Source organism: Mchenga conophoros, linkage group LG4, assembly GCF_057382185.1.
Source record: "Mchenga conophoros isolate Kocher_MC1m ecotype Shallow Benthic linkage group LG4, M_conophoros_male_GT1.1, whole genome shotgun sequence".
Lineage (NCBI taxonomy): Eukaryota > Metazoa > Chordata > Actinopteri > Cichliformes > Cichlidae > Mchenga > Mchenga conophoros.
Window position 1 is genome coordinate 39,933,346 of NC_140529.1, and position 14,524 is coordinate 39,947,869.

Here is a 14,524-nt window from a genome sequence, read left to right on the forward strand (position 1 = left end):
GAGATAAGGGAGGGGGTAAGAGAGGGAAACAGAGATTGGAGACTGGAGAAAGAGGGGGACAGGCACAAACACATGGGTAGGGGAAGGGAGTGAGGTAGAGGCAGAGTGTGTGTGTGTGAGAGAGAGAGAGAGAGAGAGAGAGAGAGAGAGAGAGAGAGAGAGAGAGAGAGAGAGAGAGAGAGAGAACTGTTAAAACGTCTGTTTGCTCTTGCCAGTCTCAGCATCGCTCAGTTTCTGCAGGAGGCTGCAGCTCCATCCCTCCAGGATCTCCACTGGCACCAGTGACCAGATATGATCTACCCACCACCCTGTGTACCCGTTTAACTCTGAGCCGGAATCGCTTCATTTTTGCATGGATGATAACAGCCTTCCGCATGTTCATGGATTTCTCACACCATATGTAATCTGACTCAAACACTGGATTGGTGAGAAAAAAAGAAAAGACAGTAGAGTATCACTCCAAGTGGTTTCCTACGTTTTTTAGGTCTGTGGAAACAGCACTTTAGTCAGGCATGGGCATGGGACCGTGCGCCAGCCGAATGGGACCGGGTGCAGTAGGAAGAGCATCTTCCTGAAGGAGGAAAAGCCCGTCTTCGGGAGTTTGTTCTTCTTACCATTAACAATTTATATTCTTTTTTTTTCTTTTTCTTTTTTTCCTGCCGGGGCAGGGGACTGTGGGTTTTACGCGCCGGAATGATGCGTCCCAACCGAGGCTTCATCCTGCTCCTCCTCAACGGAACCGCTTGTTTGGTAAGAAAAGAGTGGGAGTGTGAAAAAAGATAAAAGAAAAAAGTCACGCCGGGGTCTTTATGCGTCTTTCTCCGAATTACCTCAAAATACCTTCTGCGTCAGAATATACCGTAGAGTAGGCTACAAACTTCCAAACTCCGTGATATACGCTAATTAAAGGGGAAATGTTTGCGCAGACGTGCGTGGATAGCAACTGACAGCTTAGATTAATTTGATGGAAATGATAAATTACGAGACGTGCAGGTCATTTGTGCTTCTTACAAAGATGCAGAGATAATCCTCGACTGCTGCACGACAGCACTGTGTTGACCGCAAACCAAATTCTGCTGATGTCTGGTTTGTTTTTGTTTTTTGTATCACTAGTAATTGTTAAGACAATAACATTCACTCTGACCCCGCTCGTCTCGGGTACGCCGGGCGCAGTGTCACTATTCTCGGGGGACACTCGTGCTGGCAGCGTGCGGAGCGCACCGTGCCATCGGTGTTTGTCACATATCTGTTTTACTCTGTGCGTCTTTGGAGCCGCTTCAGTCCTCAGCTCTGTAACACTGTCAACAAACACTACATGGCCATTAAAAAGTTACAGTGTTACAAATTTATGATTTACTCTATCAATTGAACTCCAAAATATCAAACGCAAAACTGTGAATCAACTGAGGAAAAGTTTATTTAACCTTCCGTGAAAACCAGGCGTTAAAAAAATGCATTATACACAAGATATAAGCCACATTTCAGCACTCTTTAAATTATGGCTTTGATTTGATATAAGCTGTAGCACCTTTACACTACAGGGCCATGCCCCAGGGTTCTTGTGTGTGAAATGGTACAGCAGAATCAGCAAGACAAAAAGCTTGAATACTTTTTCATGTGAAAGATCCACAGAAAGATAAAAGCGCTGGTTTGTTTTTGTAGTCTTTGCTGTGAGAGCTCTTACCTTATTGAACGATGTGATTAAAGACTGAATTTATACAGTAGGTGAGGAGAAATTTATGAGATCTAATTCAGCAAATTAATGCTAAATTGATTCATACACAACACTCCTGCCAATGGATATGTAAACACTGAAGTTTCTGTAGCTTAAATAATACTTCCAGCATTGCATAACCTTACAATTTAATTTGGATCACCCACTCCTCTTTCATGTGCGCTTCTAGATTTATTAAAAAGCAGCCTTTAATGAGAAGTCAGCTCTTAAATCGCATGAGAAAACTTGAAAACATCCTTCTGTTCGGAAACCCCTAGGCTAAGGGGAGCTCAGTCATCTCAGGGCCCAGGGAATGAGCCAGATCCAAAAAAAAACCATAAAAACATGAGTGACTGAAATACTGAAGTGAGGTTGAGTGGCTGTTCAACCCGTCTGTGACGGCATTCCTTCAAGGATGACCTTGTGGTTTTCATATTAAGGTATTATTCAGATACTCAGAATAAAGTGATAGCTCTTTTGAGGATCTGAGGTCTAACAGACATTGGTTTTAAGTGACTTAACAGACTCAGTGATATTCTTGGCTGAGACGGAGCTCTTTCAATGGATTCTTCTGTTCTCTGTGAAATATGAGACCACACGCTGTCTTAAAATATGGGGGACGAGTGCCTTTTCAGCTGTTGTATAACTAGATACAAGAGTGGGGATAATAGGCTTAACACTCACTTGTTGTTTTGGTTCTGGAAGCGTTTTGTGAGCTGCAGGGCCGCAGCCTATTGTAACCCAGAAGGTCTGTGGCTAAATGATAATGACATTAATTAGAGCATTTTTTTCTCCCTCTCGCCAGACCATGTATCTATGAAAAACGTACACGGCCTCCCTCAGCAGGGAATCTTGGGTAATTCATTAGCCCTGTGACATTGATAAATTATGGAGCAATTAATAAATTAAGTAACTTTTTATTAAGTAATGGAGCAGTGATTAATAATTAAATGAGCCTGCTATGCATTAAAAATTTGATTTGGATGATTTCTGTTGTAATAGCGCTGCAATTTTCAGAGAGGGTTCAGTCTCAAGGGATCTTTTGCAAATGGCTACTAATACAGACGACTATTAACACAAGGTGCCACTCTGGTTGTTGTTTATGTGATGAATGATGTGTTTCAAATGTTAATTATTCCCTGAATTTGAATGAAGGGTTATGAATAATAAAAGCCATCTCAGTTGTATAATTGACTGCTTGAGAAATTATGTTTATTTTTAGCAGCAGTTGGAGTTATTTTTCATCAGTGAAGCTCAGCAATCTGACTGCATTTGTTTCACTAAACTAAATCGCTAGAGTGAATTTTCTCAAGATAGTCTATTGAATACTTAGGATGAAAGTGAGTCAGCTCTAATGTGAAAATGTTTAGTTTTGGAAGGGCAAATAGACAGGTAAGAATGTAAGAATGAAAGAAAAGAGATGGAATGAACCAAGATATTGGTGCTAAAAAAGGAGTCAGCTAAACATCTGCCTCAGAGGTTTATACCCCTAATTGACAGTCATCACAGATTCTGTGTGATTTTCACAGAATTACACATGTTAATCCACTTGTAATTACAAACGCAGCCGTGTGGATGAACCAGGGTTGATGGGATGAAATCTCAGACCAGCCAGTGAAACCTGGGAGGAGTGAGGTCAACGAAATGTGCAGCTCTCTCTTTCAACAATCTTAAGAACTATCAATAAAGGCATGAAGTGTCCTCGAAAAGGGCATTGAACTCTGATACTCCGGTGAGCTGCAGAATTTCTTCTCTGCAATTGTTTGAAGAACCTTGTGCTTTTAAATGCATTACTCGCATTCAACATGGCACATTTGTGTTATTTTAGACTTGAAAATGCAAACCTAACTATAATTTTACTGACAAGGAGAATTTCGTCTCTACAGTTCAGTAAATGGAGATATTCAAAATGAGCTTTTTGTTAAGTAATTTTGTGCTGTAACCTTCATGTATTAAAAATCTCTGGGGGAACGTAGGCTTGACTATTTGTGAATCACAGATGCTCTTTCTCACCAGATTTTTCTGGAAAGGGTAGCCCCAGGTAGCCTTTCTGTGGCCGTGAGAGACAGAACCGCTTTATGCTCACACTGATTGCTTTCTGCACAGATGAAGACACTGGCCATCATGCTTGATAACTGAATTTCACTTCTGTAGCTGAGCACCGAATGTCACTTTTTACAAATTGAATTTCTGTGGAGACATTCACACATATTTCAAGGTCTACATGCCACACCGTTCCCTCTGCGTGTAAGTAATTTAAAAAAAAAAAAAGAAAAGAAAAGAAAATGTGACACTTTGAAGAATTCACACTGGGAAATTGGGAAGTAGTGCTGTTCTGTTTTCTCTTTCTTAACTTTTACTCACACCCTCCATTTGACTTTGCCATCAGCAAGGAAACACTCACTCAAGACGGCGCATCAATTAATAACAAATTGTGCTGTTACATTTAAAGCTGGAGAGCCAAAATCACTTCTGTGACAAAGACAAGATTTTACATCACAGAAGCATAACAGCACAAAAACTGAGACAACAAAAGACATTAAATCCAGGCAGCATTTGCTGTGTCTGAAACAGCAGAAGACAGCATGGTGCGACAAACGCACTCTGTGCAAACCTGAAGATTTGTGCGTGTAGTTAAAGAGCAGAGGCTGCCTGACGCTAATTCTAACCACATCAGACTCCTCTCTCCATTCTGGCCTGTCACAAACTCTTAAATTCATGTTTCTTAGATACCTGTCCTCCTAGCAGGGTCACTGACCTTGTCCACCCAGATACATACCACCTCATCTTGCGAAACAAATAGAAGAAAACTCAGTCCGATGCTGCATACATTGCATGTAGTCACAAACGTGCACAGCCGCACCAGACCGAGCTCAGTTTTTTTCAGCCTTCCCGCTCTCGTCCTCTTTGCCATCGGTGTTGCAATCGGCATGTCAGAGCTTATAAACTTTCACTCTGCACCTCACATCCCACGCAGATGCTGGAAACACAAAAACTCATTCATAATTGTCAAATTTCTATCATAAGGGAAGGTCGGCTCTGTATCCATGCAAGCCGAGCAGTCTACTGTGCTGAGTGTATGTGCCGTATAGTTATGAATGTCATAACTGGGTGACGTGAAGAGGAAAATGATCATCTCATTGTATCTTTATCATCAGCAGGAGAAAATGCGCATCATGTTTTATCCATCAACGTAGAGGAAAATGACAATTCAGGTCATACCCTTCAAGCAAGCAGTAATTAAATAACCAGAAAAGTTTACTCAAATATCTAAACTTCAGTATCAATAGGAGTCTTTTTTATTCAGGAAACTAAAAATCTAATGGACTTGTAGATAATAGTGTTTTTAGGCTTAACCACTTCCACATAATTCTTAATTCTGGGGTAATGATAGGAAGATAAGTTAAACAATATCCCCTTGTTACTGATGAAAACAACATTTCGAGTTTATTGTTATTACAGCATCAATCAGCTTCAGCGTTTATTTACATGAGCTTCTGGATCTAGCACTATTTGTATTTTTTCCAGATCAGTTTGTAAAAAATATGCAGAGTACTTTATCTTTGCTAAGATTAGTGTCTTTTTATTAATAATGCATTTAGAAAAGTAATTGGTTTTCTCAGATAATTTAGGCATCCTTGAATATGGCTTAAATTTGATGTCTTTGCTTTTTGATTCTTATTCTCTTCTCGTCACTTTACCTGTGTGGCTCTGGCACTATTTTCCTCTTTGTTTCATTCGAACAAATTAAACAGCTAGGAGCAGTCGCAGAACATATAAACAACATATGACGCAGCAGCGGATGAGCAGTGCTGGACAATATTTGTAGCCTATTGCCTGCAGGGTAAAACGGCTTGAGTTATGAACATGCACAGCATGTAGGACCCCAGAGGTGCACCTCCTCCACCACCCCCGACCACCCAGTGAGCCCCTCCCACAGGCTCCAGGCAGCCCCATAGCAGAGACCCAGACAGACAGAGAGAAAGCACACACCCTGACACACTGACAGCCCTTCATATTGAAGCGCCAAGCTGTCCTCAGACAGAATACGTTGTCTCCTCAAAACCAGCACAATTTACTGTGGCATTGCTTTCTAGGAGACTGCAGGGAAGACAGAGCAGACCCTGAAAGAATATCTGTAGGTTTGTCTACTGGTTCAGATAGTGAAGTGTGGATTACAGTGCACAGCTTAAAGAAAAATGACTCGTTGCCTCGGGTATAATGAGTGGGTGTAACTCCCCGGGGAGCCAGATAAAGATGCGCATGACTTTAGCACAAAGGAATAACTAAGGATGGGAAAATCCATAACCGACATTTTAATTTCACAGAGCTTCTGCCTGAGCTAACAATAGTCAAAGTTGTTTGAATGTTTTCTGAAAATACAAACCGTTATAGGAAGTATCAATATAAAGTAAAGCTTTCATTGTTTTAAAATCTGTAGGCATCTCAGCAATAGTGGAAAAGGCAATATGGGACCAGGGGATTTGGGTTTATTTGAAAGGGGAACACTAGGCTGTCAGTGTAGTTTAACACTGAAGAAAACCAAAGCTTTCATGCTGACCTCATCATGGTGTTGCTTGAGCTGCCAGACCAGACTGAAACCAGTGTGCAGAAGCCCATTAATATTCTCATTTCTCTCAAAATCTGTAAACAGTCTGTTCTGCATGACTGACCATCTAGTATGCAGTTTACCAGCGTGCCGACCAGTGACGGTACAGTGATTTTCGGGGTCAGAGTGGTGCACATCTCCAGACAAGGCCTGCTGAGAGTCTATACATGGGGTTTCCAATTATAGGAAATGCACAGCCACGGGAATGCAGGAATAAATGGATAATGGGAATGTTTATGCAAAGCACATTGATTTCTGAATTTTTATTACATTGCTACATGAAACACCAATTTGAGGAGTTACACAGATCACACAAGCCATCTCAAAAGTGACACCTAAATGTCTATTAACTGCTTAAGCTAAGGTAACTTAATTAATCTATCCATTTTTTCAATAAAAGAAACCAAAATTGATTTTTAGAGAGTTTTATCATGGTCAAATTATTTATAGTTTACATTTACCATTTTATAGTTGCAGGACACTACATTAATGTTAACAACTGTCATTTGAGCAAGATATTATGTAAGAATGGTTTTTAAAAAAATGATGGTTAAATGTTCAAATATGCAAATCATATTGAAGTAATGCACATACTTTTCCAAAACAGACATTTAAACATTGAACAAAGCCAGGTTCCCAATTCTTCTTGGCACATTAGAGTCAAAGGGTTTCATAGAGGTGCCTTTGGCAATTTCCTTTCATCACTTCATAAATGTAAAAATGCTCTCAGTTATCACCATGGTTGTAGGAGTAAAATATACCATGAAGCAGGCTCTTAATGATAAAAAAATGAACAAAACAAGAAAATTATCCTCATAGATAGATAGAATAAAGCTCTATCTACAGGGCTACTTTACCTATAGCATCTCTCCTTTAGAAACTGAATCGTGTTTCTGTTCCTCTGGTGACATTTCCAGATTGTGTCCAGTCCAGCTGAGATGGACTGCAGAGTGTCAAATGTCTTACAAGCAAGCACTTGCGATCACGTTTCCCCTTCCTGCTTACATTTGGTTTAATCAGTTTAAACACTGAAAAGTCTAAATTCAGCTAGAGGACTGCTGAGACGGCTGGAACTTCAGACATCTAAGTGCCTGACCTGTTTGTCATATGTAAATGAGGTTTACATACTCACTTTAGCAGCTTTATGTGTATGCCACTCGTAATGCCAGACAGAACCTCAAAGCAGTCGGCTAGGCATGCGCATTTACCATGCTAATGTGAACACATCTAGCCCACGTATAAATTAAATGACAGTGACCCAACATATTCTCAGTTCAACCACAGCTGTCCGCTAATGAGAGAATCCCAAGATTCAGTACCTTTTTAGAGCTACTATAAGTGTAAAAGGAGCCCATTCACACAGTTACACACTTTCTCAGCTGGGAGTTGCACAGCTAAACCATTGTCTGATTTGGCCACTCAGCACCTCTCCACTGAAGCAATTTAACAGCCTCCCTCGGGAGCATATTAATGGTGGTTGTGCAGGAATGACAAAATTATTTTCATTTATATGGGTTCAAAAATTAACAGAAACTCTGTCGCACTGTATCAGACAACAGCCCTTAATAAAAAAGGGCATTTAACTGAGGGTTTTATGCCTCCATGAGACAATCCTGCAGTCCTCCCAGCCTTTACCAGACAGGTATGACTACTGTAGCAGTGGCTTTAATCAGCTGAGTCTCCCAGCCCTTGCTTTGGTCCCCACTCTGTGGGGAATAACTGGGGAGAAACCATCCCCTGCTGCCACTTTCCATCCTCCCTCGCACTGCCAACTTGTCGATATCTTATAATGTAAAAATTTGATAGCCAATTCAGAGTCTAGCTTCAGTCTGAGCATACAAAATGAGCCCAAGTCCTCTGGGACCGCACAAGTGAACATGTCCAAAATGGGCTGGAAAAAAGAAGGGTGGAGGATGCAGAAAGACAGAGTATGTTAGAAAAAAATAGTTTCGAATAAAAACTATTCAGTGTATTGAGTTTGTTCACGTACCTCAGATCTTAGTTCCAGTGACCCCAGAGAAGCTGGAGTAAATTATTCATTAAGAGTCAAATGGCTTGTTTCTTGTGAAATTACCTTTCTCTCGCTCACCTCTTCTTGGATCTACACTAGCTAGAAGAATAATTAGTTATAAGGGCACAGCCATTTTCAGACTTTAATCATGTAACAGAGAAATCTCCTGCAGTGAGCATATTACATCTGGAGATGGGGAAAGGAGGCGCGGGTGGGGCGTGGGTAAGGTGGTAGTGTGGATGAAGCATTGACTAACACTTAAGAAATCTGAGCTGCCTCGGTCTTTAATTAAAAATTGATGTCATATTAGAGATGAATATTTCAACTCAACAGCCAGAGGAAAGTGGAGTGCTTATTGAACTTGTCAGCTCTGCAGGACAAGCACATGCTTAAGCCCCATCGGGTGGCCCCCACTGAAGGATTCAATCAATAAGTTTACTCTTTTCCAGCTCATGCATTCATATAACACGCAAAGATACATATGTAAGCTGTATGTCAAAAAACTGACACACTACATTCAGCTCAGGTGTCCCAACAAAAGCTTCACATAAACCCTATGATAAACACTACCATGGCAATGCCATTTTAGCTAATAAGGCAATCCATTGCAATATTATCGTTCATTTTGACTGTTTGTTTCCCACTGATTGCATTTTTATTACATTTTGGTCCCTCCATTATAAAACATCTAATTCTTGAGCTGCAGAATGCGCCACTGTGTTCATGAGATCTGATGCTCAGCAGCAAGTGTACAGTCAATGGGATTTGAAGTGGTTTTAATGGGAACAAGTACATGCTGTGACCGAAAACAAAGCCTGAAGATCAGTGAGAGAAAAACGCACTGAAAACGCAACAAATTCTCATCTCAAAACGTAACATACGACGCCATATGACAAATTGTCGGTATGTTACGCAGTCGGAAACATGAGGAATGAAGCTACACATGTACATTCATTTTAGTTTCTCATCATTAATCGCTTTGGAAAACACTATCTAATATGATTAGGGATAAGATTATGATTAGGATTAAGGTTAGGCCTGGAATACACGGCTGGAACTTGTGTTACCGCCGGGAGTGTCATTCTATTGGATTCCATTCGCAATACGGTGCGTATCATGTCGACATGGAAGATTACCTTTCACGTTCCCATGGGATGTCTCGGGACGTGACAAATCGTCGGTATGTTACATGGGAATGAGAACGGTCTCGAAAACCAAGACAGTCTGCTGAAAGACAATAAGACGGGCGTAGTTAATGTAGTTTTGTTGCTACAACTCCTTTTTACAACAGTAGTTGATTTAATTATTTGATTATTTGTTTTGAAAAAAATATCAGCAAAGCTACAAAACAGAAGAAAATGCCAAATCCTCATTGAGAAGGAAAAAAATCTGAAGTTGATTACCTAATCTGTTCGCAATAGAGATGTGAAATCCACGTATCTCTTCATCTGTGAAGTATATTTTGCAGGATATCTCCAACAGTCACAAGTTACGTCAGACTACTGTGTAGACTACTTCTTAGAAACAGTGGTCTATCACCAGTCCCTTACTTCTGTGAGTTATGGTGGAGATTTTACTTAAGTCACCCCATGATCTCTGCGCTATATTATGGCAACAGAGTGTTTCTGTCACCAGGGGAAAGGGGTTAAAATGGTGTACCTGTCACAGTAACAGGCTGATTATTGCCTGTGGAGCAGCCAGGCTTCTGAGGATCGCTCCCCTACCATACGTCCTGCTGCTAGAGAGGCTTGGGGCCTGTGCTCACTGAGGCTGAATGACTCACAATTACCACAGCGACAGAGCCCGCAGCCACCTCCCATCCTCTCCAGCCGTTTCACTGACTCACTTAGTGCACATGACAAATGACAAAATCACCCCGAACCTCCACCCCCTCACTAAGACCCGACTGCCCAGCGCCCACACTTTGCATACAGTATTAAAGCTGGGATACATCTTGCCAAGCTTCATGAAACAAAACAAACTTACTCTGAGAGAAACTTCTGATTTTTCAAAGCAACATTTCACTATGTTACAATATATGGCTGGTTTATGTTGTATATTTTAGGATGACCTAGTGAACAATAAGACTTTGGTATAGTGGCTACAGCCCTGGAACAAGTGCACATTTTCTAACTCTTTAAAACACTTCTTAAAATTTTATGAAACTGATCATTAAAAAAGGCAAGGTTCTCACAGTACATCATCATCTGTTAGATTAGATTATAAATCTGAAAGCAAGTGGCTTATTTAAATACCCAAAGCAGATGGCATTTAGTGCTGGATTGTTAACAAAACAATGTTTTTGTTTCCCAAATATAAAAACATTCCCCTAAATTGAAGGAAAACGAAACTAATTTCAGTTATTCTACAATATCTTAAATCACAAGCTTCCTGTACTTTCATAGTTAAATGCAAAGGGGATAAGAATTGTAGCACTGCAATGTCATGTGCTACCATATAATGTGTGACTTCATTTACCTTTAAATACATCATTCAACAGTGAAACCACAAACAGTAGTATCCATTTACCGCCAAAAACACAACTCCAGTTAAAGGCATTGTGTTTGGACTGGTGCTCAGAGTGTGTTCTGTTACTCTAGTAATCATTGTCGCTCTAACTCAGGTTTTCTTCAGGGCCAAATTAAGCTTATTCTTCCATTTGCCTTTGACAATGATGCTGTACACTGGATCTGACACTTCCAGCAGTGCCAGACATTTAAATCTTCTGTTTAACAATAGCACAGCGTTTACTTCATCTCTACTCCTGCAGCCCAGCCTCTCTGACTCCCTAATGAAGACTGTGCAAAAGAGGGAAGGAGGAGGGATACTTTGCTTAATGTGTAAGCTACAACAAAGCATGTTGCAATATGTTTCTGCTCAGATACGAGCACTGGCACCATCTGAGAATTGCTGGCAAAGTGATGAGGATCTTAAAACAAATGGACAGTTTCATAGAAACTGTAGGACACCGCAGGGGCTCTTGAGTGCTATCTGGGGAGGCAGGCAGATTGCTACCCTCTGTGCCCCAGCAGCCATGGGCTCACTGAAGAAGAGAAATCAAACACAAACTAGTCCTTCAATAGGAGCCATGGGTAATGGTATGTCATCAAAGTCATCCTGTCTAGCCTCAACTTTCTGGTCTAAAAAGAAAAAATGAGAGAAAAAGAAAAAAAACATAGATATGTTTGAAAAGATTTAAATCAATAAGTCTAAGCGCTTTTGAATTTTGGTTCATTATTAATGAGTTTGGGATTCTCAAAGAAGCTATCTGTTTCAAGAGGAAGGAGTCTTTGTCAGGACTGTTATCGGCCCCCGTGGGGAGACTGAAGGATCTAAGCGGCAGTGTAGCGTAGCAGCAGACAGGTAACTAGAGCAGAGGGAATCTGGCCTGTAACAGCCCCATGGGAATAAAACCAGATTAAGGGAAAAATGGTGTCCTCTCATCTGAGTCCACACACCAGACCACAACCACATCAGTGGGAATCCTTTCAAGACAGTTGAAATGCGATACACGTTGTTATGAAAGGAAATACATGTTTTTAGAGAGACAGAAGAATCAATATCACTGACTAACTGCAGAGCAAGTGAACAAATCTGAGTGAGCTTGAAAAACCTGCATAAAATGGAATAAAAATGAGTCAGACTTAATAATCCTGACTAAGCCTGTATAAGGAAGCCCTGGCAGTCAAGACAGTAGATGGATCAGAGCACAGACAGAGATCCATGCATTATGCATCATTGTAAAATCTCTCTGGGTAGAACGCACTCACACACACGCATGCACACACATACACAAACTTACCCCAGCGCTCGTATTTGCATCACTTATTGTTTGCATTTACCACAACTCAAAATTCACAGACGATGTGAGTGTGTGTTCCTTACTGTCAGATCCAAAGGACACAACAATTCTGGATACCTCCATGGCACATTAGACAGAAGCTACCTGTTAATAGATCATTACCATTGAATAATTACCCATTACTTTGCAAGCACATTCACACACTCATCACAAAGCTACTGCTGAGCACAGCAGCACTATGTTATCGCCCTCCTTCCTCTTCCCCTCCCTTCAGTTGATGTTAACATCTGACAGCTTTGTGTGTCTGCCGATACAGATTTTTTCTTTAATTAAAACACTGGAAGTCTTAATTGGACATTACACTTTATTCTCAGGCCCTCCCGTTTGCCCACCTCCCCACCCTCAAACACTTTGATCCTCCAACCAAATGTTTCGAGGCCATAACAGCTTCCCCATGCACTCATACCAGAGTGCTTAAAAAGCAAAAAGCTCACTTTAAAAAAAGAAACATAGCTTAGTCTCCACTTTCCACTGACATTTTTCCTTTAGGATTTTAATACAAGGCAGAAAAAAAATCTTTCCAGGTGGATTATCTTGCAATTCAGTTCTGGCGAAAATGAATTAATTAATTCTCAACTTGGAAAAAATACTTTATAACAGTTAGTATGAAGGCAAATACTTGTGCAAAAACTCCACTGATTGTTGTAAGAAACAACTTCAGGACACATTTCCTGATTGCAGCTCTTCATTGTTTCAAATCCTTTGCAGAAAAATATCCACTTTCACATATATTGATTAAACTGTACAAGAACACAGGAGTCACAAATGCCACGTGAATTCATTTATGATGTGGATTTTGTGTTTGAATCTGTTCTTTGATCCCTCTGGCCTCCCAAGTAGCTGATGGAGCCTAGTGAACTTAGGGAATTACACTGCCTCTGTGAGAACGTGACATAAGGGAGTATTTCTTTCTCAGCGAAGGTAAACAAAAGATTTTAATAATAGCACTACGTGTAAAGTTATATAAATATATATAAATAAAACATTGATAGAATGTCAGTTAAAATCTCTCGAGGTATGAACAGTAAATTAAGTATTGATCAAACTGTTAATTTGGTTTCTGTCTACATTTTTTTCTACCTTGCTAATAATTGCTTCTACCTTTTTTTTTCTCTGTTTACCTTCTCTGATCCCCTCCTCCACAATACTCTCCAGGTGGCACTGAGTCAAGAAGATGACTCCTCAAACTCCAAGAGCTCCTCAGATGACTCCTCCCAGACAGTGGGCCTCCTGGGCGGGCAGGCTTCGCTCTCACCCCTGAGCCGCTGGATGCTACACAGTAAAAGCAGAGCTGCTAACGCCACCTCTCTGGAGCTGCCCTACCACTCTCCAGTCCCTTTCTCAAAGCAGGAGTTTTCAAAACAGGAGTTCTGGGAGATGTTGGGCAGTGATCTGCTCAAACCCGACGCCTCGAACCCCAGGGTCAAACGCCGACCAATTGTTAAAACCGGCAAGTTCAAGAAGATGTTTGGCTGGGGAGACTTCTATTCCAATATCAAGACAGTAAGGCTTAACCTGCTAATCACCGGCAAGATTGTGGATCACGGTAACGGCACATTCAGCGTCTACTTTCGACACAACTCCACAGGCCAGGGCAACATCTCAGTCAGCCTGGTACCACCTGTCAAGGCAGTAGAGTTTGACCTGGAGCGCCAGAGTGTGGTCTACCCCAAGGACTCCAAGATCTTCAACTGCCGCGTAGACTATGAGAAGGTGGATCGCCAAAAACGCACCTCGTTGTGCAACTATGACCCATCCAAGACCTGTTTCCAGGAGCAGATCCAGAGCCACGTGTCCTGGATTTGCTCCAAGCCTTTCAAGGTCATCTGTATCTATATTTCCTTCTACAGTACGGACTACCGCCTGGTGCAGAAGGTCTGCCCGGACTACAACTACCATAACGAGATGCCCTACCTGCCTTCGGGCTAGAGGACCTGTAGGCGGGGAGGAGAGGCAGGAGGAGAGAGGAGAAGGGGGATGAGTGGGAGTGACTGCAACTCGTGAGGAGGAAACCAAGGCTGTGAATGTCATAGCGGCAGCGAGACACTTTAAAAAAAAACCTCTCTGTAGCCTGACTGTTGTAAGATGTATAAACATATATGCAAAACATAAAGTACAGTATGCAGATAATGAGGCATTCGGAATGCTTAACTGCAGTATTCATTAACTGGACTGGTAGGGAAAAATCAAATACCGCCAACTTGCACATTCTTACCTCAGACCAGTTTCTATATGCCAACTTCTCGCCAGCTATTTCTCTCTTCCATTAAGTCATTTGTTAATGTTGTCTTAATGTCCTTTTAAACACCCTTTACAAAATTCTTCTTT

At 41.2% G+C, this 14,524-nt stretch overlaps 1 protein-coding gene across 1 annotated transcript; it reads left to right on the forward strand.

The window, feature by feature from the left end:
- The first annotated feature begins 236 nt into the window (after positions 1 to 236).
- LOC146576866 (neurexophilin-1-like) lies at positions 237 to 14,191 on the forward strand. Its single transcript, XM_085272425.1, has 2 exons — positions 237 to 750; positions 13,352 to 14,191. Exons 1-2 carry the CDS (start codon positions 694 to 696, stop codon positions 14,123 to 14,125), a joined length of 831 nt encoding a protein of 276 aa, XP_085128551.1. The 5' UTR covers positions 237 to 693; the 3' UTR covers positions 14,126 to 14,191.
- The last annotated feature ends 333 nt before the right edge of the window (positions 14,192 to 14,524 follow it).